The following is a 20078-nucleotide window of genomic DNA, read 5'->3' as shown; positions in this document are numbered from 1 at the left end:
TGGTGACATAATTTTTTTTCTCTCTACACAGTTTGCTAAATTTTGTTTCAGATTCTATTGATGCTGTGCATTTTCTGGGTTACATTGTGAATGTTACGGGGTTGTACTGTTGTTTATGCGAATGCACATTTACTGTGATGGCTTACTACCCAGACTTTAAGACTGACTTAACCTACTCATTACCAGATTCTGTTCCAAGACAGAGACACAAGTCAGCTCAGCATGCTGTCGTGGGTCTGGAGACTCAAGTGGAACTTCTACAGGCTGAAGTATTTGTGCTGCAAAAATGTCTAAATGACTCTCTCGAGTTACAGCAGAGCATATTAAGACAGTTGGGACCACCTGATGTGAACACCCTTGCAGCGCCACATGATCAGCTACCTCCGATGGCTAGTTCTACGCCACATATCCGTGTCTCCACAGGCCAGGTGCCATCACAAGGTGTGATGTTTCCCATAGACACTTGACATGCTCACCACAGGCAAATTGTTGCGATGTGAGTAATACCAGTAGAATCCTTGCATCTGTACTGCACCAGTCAAGGCTCGAGCCACCTGTATTCACGGGTGATGGACATGTAAGCCCGGAGGACTGGCTCCAATCAGTAAATGTTTACAGAACCTCGCTTGACTTAACTGATGCCCAAATGCTTCTAGAGCTGCCACAATTCTTGTCGAAGGAACCAAAGAAATGGTTCACTGTCCTTGACTCACATGTTGTCACATGGTCACAGTTCTCTGATTTCTTCAGGACAGTCTTTCTTCCTTCCAACAGTCAGGAGCAGATATTAAGAGGCATCTTGGATCGCATACAGAGCCCTGAAGAGCCCCTACCTACCTTTGTGGCCCACATGCTAAGTGAGTTCAAGAAGCTAAAAACACCCCCGCCAGAGCAAGAACAAATTGACCTCATTACTAAACATGCCCTTGAAAAATACAGAGTTGCACTCTATGGAACCTCTGTATCCTCAGTCATGGATCTCCTTCTGAGAGCTCATGAGCTCCATGTAGTCATTGGACCAAGTGGTTGTACCCCAACTTCAGCGCAGAGTAAAGCTAAGCTTGTTAAAGACACTTACTGTTACAAGTGCTCACGTCCTGGCTTCACTTCACGCACATGTCCAGACTGCAACCTGCTTCCAGGAAAGAGCTCACGATGACGAAGTAAGTCTCCTGATGTGCGTTCAGGACCTTTTCCTGATACAAGAGACAGAAACTGATTTGACAGCTGTGATGCAGGTGAAAATACCCCCTTTGTCACGCATCAGGGAAACTACAAAGGGGGGAGGATGATTCGCGGAGGCAATCCTCCCTCCAGCAAATAAATTCGCCTCAATTGACTTACTGCGCTGTTCCTGCACAACCTGTCCTTTGTCATGTGGAGGATCCCACATCCTCTTCCTATTGGAGCACCCCATTTACTGTTAAAGTTAACCTACGTGGCCAGGTGCTGGATGCTACAATTGACACTGGCGCATCACTTTCTGCAGTGCAGGCAGACATTATTCAGAATCATGGCGGATTGAAGGGTAGAGTTCAGCCATGGACTTCTCCCCCTATACAACTGGCAGATGGTGAAGCATGCCAGCCAGTGGGGCTTATATGGTTGGCTTTTGGCTTCATGGGTCAGCGGTTTTATCATCGGTTTGCTATTGTGCCACGCCTTTCTTCTACATTGGTCCTAGGGATGGACTTCATGTTGCGTGCTTCCATTTCCATTCACGTCCCATCTAGAACTGTCATAATGGGCGATAATCCTTTATTCATGGAGAATTTGGATAGCAGAGCAGACCATGAGTCGGATGACAGTTTAATGTTCATGGAAGTTCCTTCGTCAGCACTTTGTGATAAAATTGAGGAAGCGTGTCTGAGTACTGCTGAAAAAAAGGTCCAATTGGTTGACCTAATTGGAAGCTTTCCAGATCTCTTCGACGGTCATCTAGGCCACACCACACTAGCTGAGCACTCCATTGACACGGGAAATGCAAAACCTGTTCACCTTCCTCCTTATCGTACTTCGCCAGCTAAAAAGCGATTGATCGAGGACCAGATAAAGAAAATGTTACATGAAAGCATTATTGAACTGGCTACGGGTCCTTGGGCTGCTCCTGTGGTGCTGGTACAAAAAACTTGTGGCGAACCACGGTTTTGTGTGGATTATCGTGGGTTAAACCAGCTCACTACTAAAGACTCTTACCCATTACCGAGAGTTGACGAGTCCCTTGACTTCCTATCACGTGGGAAATTCTTGACGACGATTGACCTCGCTCGGGGTTACTGGCAAGTCTCCATGGCAGAAGACTCGAGACAGAAGACTGCTTTTGTTTCTCATTGTGGACTGTTTCAGTTCCGAGTGCTTCCATTTGGTTTGTGCAATGCACCGGCGACCTTTCAAAGGCTTATGAACAGCGTTTTGGCGGGACTCATCTATAAGTCCTGTGCGGTTTACCTGGACGACATTGTTGTGGCGTCGCCCACTTTCAAGCAGCATCTTGTGGATCTGAAGGAAGTGTTTTCGAGGCTCCAGTCAGCCGGATTGTCCGTTAAACTAGCCAAATGCCAGTTCTGTCGCAGTGAACTTACCTTTTTGGGGTATCGGGTCTGTCCGAGTGGCATCTTACTGGAAGAAGGCAAAGTGAAGGCCGTAACGGATTTTAAACCACCTGTAAACGTGAAGCAAGTGAGACAGTTCCTAGGCTTGACAGGATACTACCGCAGATTTATGCAAGACTATGCCCGCATTGCCGAACCACTCTTCACCCTCACAAAAGCCGACGTACCTTTCATCTGGGACAGTGCTTGTCAGGATGCTATGGACACTCTAAAAGGAAAGTTAACTTCAGCACCTGTGTTAAGTTTTCCCAATTTCAATCTCCCATTTTTCATCCATGCGGATGCCTGTGATGCGGGCCTGGGAGCTGCGTTGATGCAGAAAGATGAAAATGGTAGAGATGTTGCTGTGGCCTACGTGAGTCGAGCCTTGCATAAAGCCGAGAAGCCTCATTCCACACCTGAAAAGGAGTGCCTTGCTGTTATTTGGGCCCTTGAGCACTTTAGACCTTACGTTGAGGGCCTCCACGTCACTATCTTCACTGACCACAGTGGACTTCAGTGGTTAATGTCCCGTCCGAACTGCTCGTTGGTCTCTCCGCCTTCAGGATTTCGATTTCGACATTGTTCACAAGCCTGGTGATCGAAACAAAGTGCCTGATGCCTTGTCTAGAAACCCACTAGATGTTGAGGAGTCACCGATGGATATACTCCCTGATTACGCTGTGATTGGTGGTCTTGATCTTCGAACACTCTCTTCTGTGACTCTTACAGATCGTTCTCATATCAGACAGCTCCAACTGGATGATCCAGTCACTGGTGAACTCCTCCGTAAAATGGAGGCTGCGCTTGAAAAAGATGACACTGATGTATGCTCCGAGTATTCCATTCAGGATGGTCTGTTATACTTCAATGATCCAAAACATGCTTGCGGTATCCACCCTTGAAGTTGAGAGTTGAAGTTGTACGCTCCAGAGCCGCTCAAAGGTACCTTGCTAAAGTATTATCATGATCATCCTACGGCAGGTCATCTGGGAATTACTAAGACTTTAGCCCGACTGAGAATGAGATTCTTCTGGCCCAAAATGGCATCAGAAGTAAAAAAATATGTGACATCCTGTACAGTTTGCCAACTGACGAAACCAAGCCAAAGAAAGCCTTCCGGTCTGTTGGTTCTGATTCGGCCTCAGAAGCCTTGGGAGTATGTGGGTGTTGATTTTGCTGGCCCTCTACCTCGTACATCCAGTACATACAGAGGAAATGCTCACATCTTGGTGTTTGTTGACTACTTTTCAAAGTGGGTCGAGAAAGTTGCTGTACGAGAAGCCACGGCTCAAGTAGCTGCCAGCAAACTACTGAGTGAAGTTTTCTCCCGTCACGGGGCCCCCACTTACTTGATTTCGGTTACTTTTGTGAGTGAACTGTTTGGACAGATCCTTACTGTCTTGGGAACTGAACATCGACTGACTACTGCGTATCACCCGCAGACTAATGCAACAGAGAGGGTGAACCGTACTCTCAAAACAGCCATTAGAGCGTACGTAGATGAGAAACACACCTCCTGGGACAGATATATCCCACAAATTTCCTTTGCACTAAGGACTGCACCTCATGAAATCACGGGTGAAACTCCGGCCATGATGTTATATGGAAGAGAGTTGGACACTTCACTAGATCTAGTCACTCAACCAGCCTGGGTTGGGATGGAGGAGACTGAAATCCCGTATTCTGAACGCTTGAGGTTGTCGCTGAAAGAAGCGCATGATCATACCAAGTTAGCTCTGGATGCTGGTCACGAAAAAAGAAAGCTGCACTATGATACGCAGATCAGATTCTTATAACATTGGTGACCTTGTCAGAGTGAGAACTCACCCTAAGTCAGATGCTTTAGCCAACTTTACCGCTAAACTAGCACCCTTGTATTCTGGTCCATACCGTGTCACAAAAGTTTTGTCTGACGTGAACTATAGGCTTACAAAGTTGAACACTGGTGAGGATGCTGGAGTCTTTCATGTTGTAAATATGCAGCCTTTCCACACTCGAAACTTGTGTGACAGTAACGTGATGAATGTGCCTTAGTTTGCATCTGAAATGCCCTTTGATGCATCTGATGAATGTCAGCAAACAACTCAGTTGAATGGGGACATATCTCAAGAGTCATACACTGCTCTACCTGATGAGAACTTTGATTGTAACGACTTCACTGACATTATTCATGACATTGACGTTTGTGAGTCTATAGGTAGTACATACCTCCCTGACTTTGACCTTGCCCCAGAGAGTCCTTGTTACAACCTCAGACCTAGGTTAGCCCCTAAAATTACTTCTGGTTGGTGAGACAGTGGATGGACTAATGAGTATCATACTGACAGATTGGACTTTAAGTAATATTGTGTTTGATGGTTTGTATCTTGTATCTTCTGAAATGTTTAGTACAAGGAGGAAATATAAACATGTACATTTGAAGGTGGTTCCTAAGTTCAGGTTATGTTCAATAGAAAAAGGAAAATTGTATTTTGCACATATGGTATTGTCACGTTCCTGTGTTGTCTGCCCCGTGTTGTCTGTTTCACATGCCACCTTTCACGTTCCATGTCACGTTTCCTTGTTGTCTGCCCCGTGTTTTCCGTTTCACCCTTCACGGATCATATTCCATGTCATGTTTTCCTTATTGTCCGCCCCGAGTCTCACTGTCCTTGTAGAAAACTACAATTCCCACAATTCCCGGCCTCCCTCACTGCCTGCACACATCATTGTTCTCACCTGTGTCTTGTTTAGTCTTTATTGTGTCCTTGTGTATTTAAACCCTGTTTGTTCCTCCATTCCCTTGTCGGTTGTTGTATGTTGATAATGTTTTCTAGTGTTTCCTGATGTTTGTTCATGCCTGTTTATGTTTTCTCCTGAATGTTCGTTCGTGGATTACCTTGCCCTTCGTGGATGTTCTTTCGTGTTTTTTTAGTTTCATTTTCCCCTCGTGGACCTTTCATTTGTTCCTGTGTTTGTCTGATTATTGTTGCAATAAAAAAACGCATTTGGATCCGCATCTCCCGTCTGCCTTCTCCTGCCTTACACCACAATCATAACAGGTATATTGTCTCAGGTTTTTTTGTTTTCTATGAGAATGCTTTTGGAGGGTATACTGTGTAATGTGTTGCTCATACTGACATGTATGCCAGTTATGTGCTTATGTTGTTCGGCTGGGGACAGCCTTTTCTTGCCGGGGGGAAACTGTTACTGTGTATTCATGTTTATCACATTATAGTGCAGTGTGCCCTTTAAGAGAAATGGTTTCGTCACTCATGACGTGTACTATGCGTGATGACGTAGTTGGAGATGAGATGAGGACATTGTAGATGCTAGACGTGCTCTACCCTTTTTCCTGTATATTTTTATTTTGTTAACTAAGTTTTGTGACGCTAAGGAAGAGTAGCTGAGAGGATTGCATTGCCTGTGCACTTGTCATTAAATGTGCGTGATACAGCCTTTTCAGCCTTCAAGCTCTTTCTTCCCTCAATTTCTCTCGAGTTATCCGGTCCAAGCGTTACACTATGCAGTGTGTAAATCTTACTCCCCTTGCCTCAAGAGGCACACTAGTGACTGAGACTAGGGGTTGAAGCCTTCAGCCATCACACTGAGCTTTTCAGCTACCCATTTTTAAACATTTAATATTCTCAAATGCACGTGTCAGGTTGCCAAATCCCTTCATATTAATATCAGCTGTGTTAGAAATGCACACAGCAAAGAAAATGCAATTTACTACATTTTTCACGCAACTATCATGACTCTGCTATCTATAAAGGGGTAAAATGTGAAAATTAAAAGCAAACAAACAATAAGGAAGATGAAGAGGTAGAGTGGGTAAAGAAAGAGAAAATCTGAGGAAGAAGGGGAACGTTTTCTCAACTCTTTCAGGTGTGTGCATGGAAAGACTTCAGGAAACAGAAAGATGACATCAGGGTGGAAGATTAGAGTAAAGAAGGCTTAAATGATCTGCAAGTCCCTCTAATTGATCGTGGTATGAATTGTGGTCTCTCTAAGACACACAGAGTGTTTGGCCTAATGTGGGCAGATCTACAATGACTTCGATCTCAACAAAAAAGAAGAAGAGGTAAGAATGGCATTTGAAGAGGAAGAGCAGGGACAACAAGAAATTTAGAGGCATTTTATGAAAACAGATGGAATTTTGAAAACTGATTTTGTCTGCTGTGTGAATTGTTTTATGAGCACTGATTATAGTTTGGAGAAATTAATCAAATCGACTGAGAAAAATTGTTATATACATCTGTATAGCCGGTCAACTGCTACTTATTTTTTGAGGCTAGGCTGCCCTCTAACGAAAAAACGAGAGAATACGTGTTAGGAATATATGATCCAGAGCATTTGATGTATGATGCCGCGATGAGTCCAAATATGTTTTCAGTGTAGCACACAGTTTTTGAATAGTGTTATAAATATGCCCATAAAACATCCTATTGTTTGGCTATATAAATTCTACATGATATATTGAATACATTAACAGCATCAAGCAAGCAAAGGAAATGGTGACCAAATTTTCAAACTCCAAAAGGGGCATAAAGTCAGCATAAAATTAATCCATAAGACTCCAGGGGTTTAATCAATGTCTTCTGAAGCAACCCAATCGATTTTATGTGAGAACAGACCAAAATATATCTAATTTTTCATTATAAATCCTGGCATCAGCAGTTTCCTTGGCATGAATTTTTTCAAGTTTGAATAGACATTCAGGCTCCATTTAGCGCTCTGCGCATGCATCAAGCTCTAGGAAGTGTATTTGATTTATGGCGTACCTCTTCCAAAAGTGTGCAGGAAGCAGGCAATTAGGGAAGTGATGCAGGAGTAATTAGTAAGAGCTTTACAAGTTAAGGAAACTAGTCCAGAGTTGTGAGATGTTCAAGCTGCTGCATCTGAGATTAACACGATGGCTGCATTAGAGGCTTCAGTCAGGCTGTCATGTGACACAGAGGACATTAAACTGGCAAATCGACTCAAACGTCAGCCGCATGCTATGCAACTTTTGTGGCTCTAACAATGTGTGCTGGAAGTGCTCCGTTTCCAAGTAGCCCCAGTGAGCATTCCACAAACTCCAGTTGCTCCGAATACTGTTCCTATTGTTCCACTTACCCTTTTGAGTACTAATGATTTTGATGTCAGTTGGAAAATTCGGCTGGTTCCAACATTCAGAGAGACAGAGGTCGACTCATACTTTGGTGGGCTCGAGTGTACTGCTGCCGCATTACGTTGGCCCAAGTATATTTGGCTGCTTGGACTCCATGTAAAATGATTGGGAAAGCACAGGATGTTTGCGCTGCTTTGTCTATTGAGGATAGCCTCAATTATGATATTTTTAAAGCTTCAGTTCTTTGAGCTTACAAACTGGTTCCTTTGAAGACTACTGTAGACATATAAAAACCATAAATCAGACATTTGTGGAGTAAGTTGAGCAATGTTGAAAATCTTTGTGAATCTTCGTGAAAGATTTTAAGAATTAGTTGCGAGACAAGATCATAGTATATTTGAATGAACACAAAGTGACAACACTTGCACAGGCTGCTGTCTATATGTGACGAAACTGGACGAGATGGATTCAGTTGCAGAAAACAGGTTTAATAACAGATAGGTATAATACTAAGGGCAAATCCAGAGGAGTGTAGTCAAGCAGAAAGCAAAGTCAAAGCCAGGAGATCAGTTCAAATAACAAACACGAGAAAGAACAAACGGGTAGTTACAAGCGAAACACTGGAGTTAGTAAAGTAGAGTGACTAACAAGCAATAACCAACAAAAACTAAGTGAACAGGCAGGGTATAAATAGAGAACAAAACAGTGCAGGTGAAACTAATATTCGGGTGATTGGGAACGAGTGTGGGAACTGGAAGAAGCGGGGTGGATTGTGGAACTGGAGTTCATGACACTATGCTGATCATTTTGTGTTTCATCTGTACACCGTATCCAAGTTGATCTCAACCACAGTTCTGAAAATTCGGAATCAGTTACTCCAAGTTCAACTGAAAGGCGTGAGTGTTTTTATTGTCACCTAACTGGACATCTCGTTGCAGTCTGTCCAACGCTGCAAAAGAAAAATCTCTCTCCAAATTATTTTGTTCAAGCTACCAGTCCAAAACATTATGACCAGTTTATATCTTATGGCATGGTTTTCCTCACTGGTCACATGGACAAAGTTCCTGTTTGAATTTTCGGGATACCCAGTCGTGCATACTTGACAGAATTTTGCCATTTTCGATAAAAACATTTTGTGGGACTGTTTTAGTTCAGGGTTTTGAGCTGAGCATGCTTAAAGTCTCTCTACATTGTGTGTACTTTCAGTCTGATTTGGTCTTAGGCCCTGTTAAAATTGCTGTGTGTTCTCGATTGCCTCTAGGTGTTGATCTTCTCCTCGGCAATGACCTTGAGGTCACAAGAGACTTAATTTGTGAACCATATATCTCTGATTCGACTTCTGAATATTCTGCTGTTTCATTTTCCTTAATTTATTTGAACACGTCCATCCTTCTTCAACCGCTTATCCGAAGTCGGGTCGCGGGGGCAGCAGCTCCAGCAGGGGGCCCAAAACGTCCCTATCCCGAGCCACTTTAACCAGCTCTGACTGGAGGACCCCGAGGTGTTCCCAGGCCAGTGTGGAGATGTAATCTCTCCACCTAATCCTGGGTCTTCCCTGAGGCCTCCTCTCAGCTGGACATGCCTGAAACACCTCCCTATGGAGGTGCCCAAACCACCTCAACTGGATCCTTTCGACGCAAAGGAGCAGCGGCTCTACTCCGAGCTCCTCACGGATGACTGAGCTCCTCACCCTATCACTAAGGGAGAAGCCCGCCACCCTTCTGAGGAAACTCATTTCGACCGCTTGTACTCGCGACCTAGTTCTTTCGGTAATGACCCAGCCTTCATGACCATAGGTGAGGGAAGAAACGAAAATTGACCAGTAGATCAAGAGCTTTGCCTTCCGGCTCAGCTCTCTTTTCGTGACAACAGTGCAATAGAGCGAGTGTAATACCGCCCCCGCTGCCCCGATTCTACAGCCAACCTCCCGCTCCATTGTTCCCTCACTCGTGAACAAGACCCAGAGGTACTTGAACTCCTTCACTTGGGGCAATACCTCCTTCCCTACCCGGAGTACGCACTCCATCGTTTTCCTGCTGAGAACCATGGCCTCAGATTTAGAGGTGCTTTAATCCTCATCCCAGCCGCTTCACACTCGACTGCCAAGTGATCCAGTGAGAGCTGAAGGTTACGGACCAATGATGACATGAAGACCACATGTATTTGACTGTATTTGCACACGGTTATTGAATATTTCTGAGTAATATTCTGTGAGTGTACATTTTTTCTGAATTTAATTATTTAGATGTGCATCTCACCTGTAGTTTCACTAGACGTTTAATAAGAGCCAGATCATCAGAGAGAGTGTTACGTGTCTATTTATTTATTTTTATGCATGCTTTGAGGCATCTAACAGCACCCCAGCCACGAACAATACACAATACACTCTTCATACTACAGTTTATGCTTGCTCAATAAAAAATCCCACAATGCACCGTAAAAACCAGGGAGCATTGTTGCTCACTATGTTCCCTTACCGGAAACGTCCTTGTGTCTTCTGAAGTCTCTCAAGTCCTTATATGACGAGTAAAACTATGAAGTCCAAGCATTATTTTCTCTTAAAAAGAGATGTTGTTTGTAATGTAATTAATTAATAATTACCATGAAAATTAAACAATCTTTAAAATATTTGAGTTGTTAAAAGAAGGTTTAAAATACACTCCTTTACATTTGTATTTCTTTATGCTATTTATCTGTTATAATAACACTACGTTTGAATATCTTTTACGAAAATGAATGATAGTGTCATTTATAAAGGGATGGTGCTGATTAATAACAGTTGCACTTCAATACGCAAGCTTGTTAATGTGTCACGGGTGATTGAGTCATAAGTGTCCCAATGTTCAGTGGATCAGTACCCTTACCGGTGCCCAAATTCGTGTTCACCATATACTGATTCATGACACAGGGAGCTGATTGAGACACAAAGCAAGTCCTCTTTGGCAGTGTGGACTTGCGCTATGTCTCCCTCCATGTTGCTGGAGAACTTGTGAGCGAGGGAGGGAAATGTCTATAAACCACTAGACTTGACTTCAACAAGACATGATAAAAACTGTAGATACAGACAGGGTATACAGTAAATATACATAGGTTGTCAGACTTATAATTGCACTAACAAGTACATTTAAAGACTTTCATGACACACAAAATGGAAATAAGCAACCTGGGACAATAAGTCCAATAATTTCAAGATAAAACTGACATTATTATCAGAAAACACTTTACACTTGAGAACAGTGGCCTCTTGTGGCCACTAAAGGTCTAACACATATTACACTCCTTGCAAGAAGCAGATTACAGTCAGACAGAGGTATAAAAAGTACTCAGAAATTATACTTAATGAAAGTATGGATACTGAGAGAAGATTGTACTCAATTAAAACTCCAAGTATCTAGCCAAAAATATACTTGAGTGAAAAATTATTCACATTAAATTGTACTTAAGTATTAAAATAAAAGTCACTTTTCCCCTAATTAGAATGAAATCAAGAGTGGAGAGAGGATGTTGTTAAATTCGATTGATTTTAAAGTTGCTTTTATTTACTATCTCCAACTACTGTTATATTTCTACCCCAGCGGCATTTGCAACCTGGTCAAAGAATCATGTTGCAAAACGATTTTCTTGTGGCCGGTTGTAAGTAACACGGCAATTTCCTGGTGGAATGAACATTGAGGTGCTAAAACAACAATTTATTTTATCCCCTTTCACTCAAATCATGAGTAAAACGGCAGATTATCAGTTCATAAACACTTTTTTTTTGCTCTGTTCTTCACATAATGCAATCTAATGACATATAAACACTTTTACTATTATCACATGACTAATTTTAATGTTTGCATTACATATCCAACTACATTTACAAGCTTGTTTATGTGTGATCAAATTGTGTGTTTGCTCAACTGATAGAGTGTTGCGTATGCAATACAAATGACTGGGGTACGAATTTTATTTTTCATCTCACATTTGCTTTTTATGACTCTATCGGTTTAGTTTAGGTTTAATGTTTAGTGTTGGGAGGCAGGTTTTGTTGATATAAATCTTGAGAGACCATTAACATTAAAACCTCATCTGTTCGGTAGAACATTTTACTTGCTTTTAGCGCCACACAGTGGACATTTAATTTTGGAACTGCCCTGAGACATGTAATGAAACAGACACATTTTTGGCAAATACTTTGCCACAGTCATGCTGTGTTCTTTGCGTGGGAGAAGGGATTCACGGATTGCAATGTCAGAGCGTCCAGCCCATTGAGACATAGAGAAAGTCATCTTAAACTTACAGTGACACCTAGTGGTGTGGATGCTGTTCACAATTCACAATCAGCCATGATTCATTTAATATAAGAGTGAAAGTGTCCAATAACAAGACGGTTACTAAGATTAAGCAAGTAGATTTCAGCTGGTCATGTGATTCTTAAATGGCAGCTCCCATGAGCGTTCACCTGTCCCATGTAGACTAAAACAGCTTTTATAAGGTTACTGATATGACTAGATTCCTCATCTCATGTAAGTGATCATGATTTTATACATGTTTCAAAATTACAATTAATTTCTTTAGGAGTAAAACTTTTTTAATGTGGAAACAAATTACTGTGTGCACTTTTAAATGTAAGAAAATAATTGAGATGATCTGCCTCAAGTAATATCAGTGTTGTGGGACAAACAGTTGTTTTTTTGTAATTATTGTACCATGCCTGTGGGTGTATTGGTTGTCCAAGCATAGGCCTTTAGGGATCCAATAAAATGGAACTGTAGGGCACTGCTTGTGTGTCAGAGCACCGGTTGTGCGTCACTGCCTGAGGACCGCCCATTCCAGTTTTGATCCCTTCCGCTTTGGAGGTATGTTTGTTTGGCTAACTAGATAACACTAATATGCTTGGTTTGAGGTAACTGGTTTGTTTACTTGGTCAATTAGCTTCGGTACGGACAGTTTATCACTGTGTTCGACTGGCGGCTGCCATTCCCACAACGTTCACCCTTCAACATTCTTCCTCCGCTTTGGAGTGCTTTATTGGCGTATTGATGCCTTTTTGTTACTCGCGTGGGTGTGCGATTTGTAACTACAGTTGGAGCAACAACATGAAAGTATGTGGAACTACCGCAATTGTGTCATATTTTTAAATAGTTATGTTGTAAGTAATCCTTTGTTTAATTTATAGCAAGAACAATCAGGTTTTAGGAAACATCTTGCTGCTTGATCCTTCAGAGCAACATTCCCCGCAGAAACATCATGTGTTTTTGGAAACCTCTCGTCTGATTAAGGCTGCAGGGCAACATTCTCCGATGCTGCTGCTTTGTTTGTAGTTCTTTGTCTCTAGTTGTGGGTTTTTTCTTTATTTGTTTGGTTGTATGATGTTTAGCCTTGAGCTATTTTGAGTTTATTTATTTTTTTGTTTTCATCTAACCTATTCTCTGGCTCTGTGCGACTTGAGTATTGTGTGAATAATCACCTCCATTCAAGTGCTATATTTGTGGGCCTGTGAGGATATTTGTTTTGTTGATTTTATTGTGTTGAACCGTACATAGAGAGTGGTTGAACATATAAACCCAGGTTTCACGTCTCCATTTTCCCTGCCTAACGACTGTGACCACCCTCTTGTTCTTTTGTAGTGATTGTTTTTCATGATTTAACTAATTCATTATTTGTTTTACTTTTGTTGTTTCTGTTTACAGGAGCCGAGACCCAGGGCAGGCAGCTAGCTAGCCTCCTTGTGCGGTGGTGGTACTTCTGTCACTGAGTGATGTGTATTCAGGCTTGACCTCATACAGTTGAAGACAAAATTATTAGACTCCCTATGAAATTTCAATTCTTTTTCAAATATTTCTCAAGTGATGTTTAACAGGGCAAGGGGATTTTAACACAGTATTTCTTATTATATTTTTCCTCTGGAGAAAGCCTTATTTCAATTTGCCTGGAATAAAATAATTATTAAAATTTTATTTTTTTTAAAAACTGCTAAGGTCAATATTATTCGCCCCCTTAAGAAATTATTTTGAATTATCTTGTTTGATTGGCTACGGAACCAACCACTGTTATCCAATGACATGCCTAATTAACCTAACTCTCCTAATTAATCCCCCAAGCCTTTAAGTTGCACTTCAAACTGAGGATTAGTATCTTGAAGAAGAGACACCTCCAAGCTAGATTGTAGTTTGCCATGGACAACCTAGAGAAAAATGATGCATACTGGAACTGTTCTTTCGTCAGATGAGACAAAACTAGAGCTCTTTGGCCATAGAGATGATGCCTATATTTGGAGAAAGAATCGAGAGGCACTCAATCCAAAGAACACCGTTCCCACAGTGAAACATGGCGTGGGAGTATAATGCTGTGGGGATGTTTCAGTGCGTCTGGAACTGGGAATCTCATCAGGGTTGAAGGAATCATGAAAAAGGAAGACTACAAGAAGTTTTTGAAAGACAACCTCAGGCAATCTGCAACAACTTGGTTTGGGTCGACATTTGGTCTTCCAGTATGATAACGACCCACATACCTCACTTCTGGTGAAGAACTACTTCCAAATGAGCAAAGTGAACGTCCTTGACTGGCCTGCACAAAGCACAGATTTGAATCCCATAGAAAATCTGTGGGCCACACTGAAGTCCAGAGTCCATGCCAACAACTCTGGAGGAGCTTGAGAGATTTGCTAAGGAGGAACTGGCTGCAACTCATCAGGAGAAATGCCTAAATTTTGTTGAGAACTACAACAAATAACTAAAGTCTGTTATCAAGCAAAAGGGATACACTATTGACTATTAACATCAGAGGGCTAATTTTGACCTGTAGATTTTTTTTATTCTTGGTTATAATTTTGTTTCTATTTGTATTATAAACACTCTAAGTTGCCTAAATAAACTATGTTTAGGAATGCTAGGTTGAAAAAAATATTTGCTCCATTAAACAGCACTTGGGAATTATTTGAAAAATAACTAAATATTTCACAGGGGCCTAATAATAAAAAGTCTTCAACTGTATGTGTGTGTGTGGTGAGATTTGTGCACTGGGTGGTAAGATTTCATGATAGGAGCCTTGTGTTCGTCAGCTAGCCAACCTGCCACTGGTAAGCCTCGGCCTCTTGTGTTGTAGTGTTAGTGTTCATGTGTGCATTTTTTCTGCCCAGGTCATACAGTCTTTTAAATGTTTTAAAGTTACTGTTGATAATTGTAGTAAAGATTTTGTATTTTTGGTATCCACATCTTGGATCCTCTTTTGAAACAAGTGAACCTGTGTGCCCTTTTTGGGTGATTTAAATAAACATTAATATTTCCCTGTTTAACAGGTGTTGTAGTTTTTCATGCCAATTTTGTGAAAAATCACTCAGCATCTTTGGGGTTTTGATTTCAGAAGAATAGACTTTATTATACAATAAAGCCGAGTTGCCTATGGTGGAACCACAGTACCAACAACAACTGAAGCATCTTTGGTTTGGTTTTACTTAAATACACCTCCTCAAACAAGGTGGGGCTTACATGCATTATCTATCATGCTCTTCATTGACTCTGGTCTTGACCATATTAAGAAGTAACAGAATGTCCTTTGGAAGAGATCAATTCTCCCCCCTAAGTAATGCTATTTATGTTTCTGCACACACAGTCAAATAGTCAAACCTATGTGAGCACATATTCATCACGTCACAGGCCTTTACACACAGTAAACTGCATGTTTGCTCCTCAGACATAACTGTGGTATAAAACAACAATTTAACTTGATAAAAAATATACTACACAGGGTGGCATTTTGCCCTGCTTTCCCCTAACGCCATGCCCGCAAATCACAACTAAAAGTCCATAGCCACAAAACAAGGGGCAAAGTGATGATTTATTGTGACAGTCTTTTATCGTCTTTAAAAATTTGATATCTGATACATCACCATTGGTGAGGTGGCAAAAAAAATGTGTTTTAATAATTCACAACTATTCACAATCTATTTATTCATGGATTAGAGAGTGTATTTCATTATCTCAAGAAAACAGAGTTAATTAAGAGTATTTATTTATTTATTATTATTTTTTCTTTTTCACAAACTGGGTAAACTCTGGTCCACACTCCAACACAGTAGGTGGCGATAATGCACCTTAATGTTGGGGCCACCCGCCATAAAACCGAAGAAGAAGCTGTTTGAAACTCTTTGCTGCTGGACCTGTCTATCTGAATATAATAAAATAACCACAGCAGGTACCAAACATTTTAAATCAAGATATAATGGGTTTTTAGAACCATTACTATAGTTATTTTAGTCAAGATCAATTAAAGTGTGTTAATCAGGTTTTAGTCCAAATGAATTTAAACTGTTTTTGATATTGTTTTCCTTTAAGTCAGACAGCTAAGCTTGTGCACTGTCTCAGTATAATGGGAAATAAAGATGGGAAACAAAACCAATGGTGTAGTATCCTTTCATTTATTGACAAGTCCAGATATAAAAGTATAGACCCAATGTGTTGCCTAAATCATGGCCATCACAAAAATATAACAGGGTTTTCTTCAATGATAAAGATGACTACAGAAATGAAATAAAATCAATGGAAATCAACCACTCAAACAAAATTATTAAATCACACAAATATCATAAATGAATCATTCATCTACTGGCACACATTTGCTTAAACATTTATTCACAACTAACATTATTTGATGGTACAATAAATCTGTTGAACTGATTGTCTTAATACATACTGATCTATAAGTTGATGCACTATCCTTCAGTACATATTAAGTTATGTGCTTTGTCATTGATTCATATAAACTCTAAATAATCATGTGATTTTATATATATATGATTCAGATTGATTATATATATAGACTATTGATTTCTTGACACCATCGTTTACATCTGAAAAAACAGCAGTGTTTTTGATAATTAATTTGATTACAAATGAAATCATACTTCAATTCTTCAATCTATGAAATTGCAAATATCTACAAAGTATTAACTACATGATGGTATATAACATTCAGAGGACACAAAAAGAGACCTTAAGGAATAACCCAGTGTTAGATTCAGTAAACGCATCATTTAATAGTTTGAGCATGTGTTTTAATGTCAAGACTAATGACCTAAAAGCCTTAAATTAATAATATTATTTTAAATTAATTAAAACAAATTATTTAAACATTTGTACTTCCTAAAAGACACTGGTTCAACTTGATACTGCAGCTTAAGAAATTCAACAAGTTGGGCAGGACATTTTGCAGACATTAAAATGCACTCAATGTTTATGCTTTAAAAGGTCTTTAAACTAGCTGTTTGATGAATTTGTGGCTACTCAGACACTGACCCTTGTGAGCTCATCAACAAATTTACAGTGCACACAGGGTAATTCAGTCTCTGCTTGTTTCAGCAGATCACTACTGACTTTCTCATATAGACTCACAATGACATTGTCTTGGGAAATGTGGATCTTTGCTTTTGGCTGCTTCACTTTTTCGACAAATCTTTCAGCAATGTGTGTGAGACACAGTCTCATCAATACTGGAGTCAGAGGACAACCCCAGTAGAGCATTTTGTGCCTTCTATCAGAGCTGTTTTGCAGGATATTTTCAAGAATATCAATCTTAAATTTAGTGGGTAAACATGGCTCTCTCTGTTGCTCTGTAGTAAAGCAGCTCTTTAAGAAATTCCATGGCACCTTTTTTGGTCCCTTTTTAAAGGCGAACAATACGTTTTGTTTTGTTGTCTCATCAACAGTGTGGTCTGTTGAATGTGAATCCAAGTGATCACTAAGCCATCTGGCCATGATTGTGGCTAAAATCAGATAGTCAACATTAAAGATGTAATGATGCTGAGACACAGCATAGCCCTTATTGAAAGACTTCGGGATGGTCAGTTGTTGCTTAAGTACTTTGTGGTAAAAAGCACACAAATATGGAATTAGAGCACAATAATAACTCTTATAGAATAAGAGTGATACACCATCTTTCCGTTCAACTTTTTCATTCCCTGCCAAGGACTCTATTGCTTTTTGAACATCCATAACATTCATTATTTTAAATACATTTTGGCTGTAACTGAAAACAATTTTCTGATCCCAGAATTTCTCTTTGCAACTTAGCCATTGGATTGAAACCATAGAGACAAATTTAGATAGATCCTTTTTCTCCTCTTTTCCACTGACATCCAGATGATTTCTTGATTTCCTGTTTGTGTGGGACCTGATTTCAAACAGAACCGGCTGATGGTCCGAACAGCAGTTTTCCTCAGAAATCGTACAGCTCTCTACACATTGCATCGACTCCTCTGGTACAAAAACATAGTCCAGTCTGGAATGGATCTTTATTGACTCATTTGAATTATTCGAAACATTTGAATAAGTATATTGCCGAGCTGTTGGATTGAGCCTTCTCCACACATCCACAAGATGAAAGGATGTCATAAATTTCTCCACAGATGGTTTCAACATTAAATGTCGCTCATTTTTGGTTGAAGAATCTCTGTCTAGATATGGATTCAGAGCAATGTTGAAGTCTCCTCCAATCAATAAGATTCCTTCTGCAAAATGCTCGAGTAGGATTTGGAGACTCTTCAGAGGTCTTGAATCCACTTGGTGATTATATACACTCACAAGTGTGTAAAGCTGACCTTTGATGGTACATTTTACTGCAATGTAGCAGCTTCTGGTATCCCTGCGGGTGAAGATCTTTGATTTTCCTACAATGTCTTTTCTTATCAAAATAGCCACACCTCTTTCTTTTGTTTTGGATTTTGTATAAAATGATTTCCAATGGTCAAAGTCTGCAAAAGCATTTTTGTCAGTTGAATTAATGTGTGTCTCTTGAAGGAAGGCAACATGACATTTATGTCTCTCTATTTCTGTCTTTATTTTCTCAGTCTTGCTTTTGAACCCATTTGTATTCCATGTCAAAAAGGACAGCTTGCTGCGAGTACCCATGGGTATTATTTGTTGCAGAGGAGCCACAGACTGAAGAGTTTGGAACCTACAGTGAAGGAGAATAAGTTAATTTTAATGGCCAACTGGGACTTGTCTTTTCAGGTAATTTGTTGGACTCTGTAAGGCTGAATGAAAAGTAAAGGTGGCTGCATGCCCTTAACTCTCAAGTGCTTAAAATCATGCACTTAATGTTGAAATAACAAATATAACATTCTTTTGAGAAATGAACATGTGAGTTGTGATGGGGTGCACTGATGCACAAACTTTTATTTTAGATAATACAGAGGTTAGGGCATCATGTCATGTAATACCAGATTTTACTGACTTGGTATTACTATAAAGACATATGTAAGCTATTCTAGCTTTCAAATCTCCCTCTAATATTCAACAACTTGACCAGTGAAGAATTGAGGTGGAAGAAGAATTGAAGCTAGCTATTATTTTTAGCAAAGTCTGTGGTCATTTCAGTCTGATCTGAACAGTTTGTGGTCACAATTTCACATCAGATTATTTTGTTGATCTGTCACATTGTAATGCAGACTTTGCTAATAGACTGTTAAAGGATGAAGCTGTGTTAACTCTAGGACCTGGCAGCAATTCCACAACCCATAAGAAAACACTGTTACTCATATCACAAGCAAAGAGGTTAGCCAATCTTGTCTTAAAAGTGCAGTAGCAAAACCATCCAGTTTAATTGTAAGGTTCACAGAGAGGATGAAAGTTGTCAGGAAAATTAAATCAAGAAACCTCAACTATCATTACTGTATAAGTGGACCACAGGGGAAAATGGATAAAGTGATGTGTATGATATGACCCCTTAGTTTCCACAGAAATGTCTTACAATTTCCACCATGTTTTTAAAAACAAATAAAGTGGCAACAATTACTTTAAGGGGAAACCAGATGGGATTTGCACACTCAATATAAAAAGTGCTGATAGAGTCAATCTAATTTATAATGGAAATGCCGTAGTAATCCTTAACATTTTAAATCTTCATTAAAGAGGTTGAACAGTTGTTGTTTTAATATCTGGACTAGCCAAGTATTCTTAAAACCTTTATTTTAATAGATTCAGAAGGAATTTGAACTAAATTGAGTAGAAATGTGAAAGAAATAATTTTCAATTTAAAGTGTGTATTTATCTCTTTTTCAGACCAGTCACCATTGCTAACCTTTTCTAAACATACATTAAACATTCATTATTCCTGATGTGTACAAATATAAATAACACAAAGTACTTACATTCATTCAGTTCTTTAGCAGTTTGAGTCTGAGAGCTTGTATGCTTTAGAGCTTGATTATCATTTTTATAGAGTTAGTAGAACGGCCTTGAGGGAGTGTCTTGACTCTTTTGTTATTCCCATCCTTCTTCAATAATAGATTAAGGTTTCATGTAATGAATTTCCCTGTCCACGTCATTGTTAGACATGTTTCAGGGCTGTTTCTTGTATTCATGCACCCCTGGAGGTGGGCCTGCCCCTCTCCCTGGCCGAAAGAGTATACCATG

At 40.1% G+C, this 20078-nt stretch overlaps 1 protein-coding gene across 3 annotated transcripts in view; it reads right to left on the bottom strand.

The window, feature by feature from the left end:
* LOC127651011 (uncharacterized) overlaps window positions 1–19844 on the bottom strand; it is a 47296-nt gene extending 27452 nt beyond the window's left edge. Inside the window, exons 1-2 of one of the 3 annotated variants that reach the window (XM_052136703.1) lie at window positions 19814–19838; window positions 16073–18618 (exon numbers count right to left, since the gene is read on the bottom strand). In XM_052136703.1, the coding sequence (XP_051992663.1) occupies window positions 16950–18618; window positions 19814–19815 (1671 nt within the window). In that variant the 5' untranslated portion in view covers window positions 19816–19838 and the 3' untranslated portion in view covers window positions 16073–16949. Of the gene's footprint in view, window positions 1–16072; window positions 18619–19813 lie in introns of those variants that run through there. The other 2 variants (XM_052136706.1, XM_052136707.1) reach the window with 2 other exon arrangements.
* Window positions 19845–20078: the final 234 nt, after the last annotated feature.

This window comes from Xyrauchen texanus, chromosome 10 (assembly GCF_025860055.1).
Source record: "Xyrauchen texanus isolate HMW12.3.18 chromosome 10, RBS_HiC_50CHRs, whole genome shotgun sequence".
Classification (NCBI taxonomy): Eukaryota; Metazoa; Chordata; class Actinopteri; order Cypriniformes; family Catostomidae; genus Xyrauchen; species Xyrauchen texanus.
This window is presented reverse-complemented; position numbering and strand designations above follow the sequence as displayed.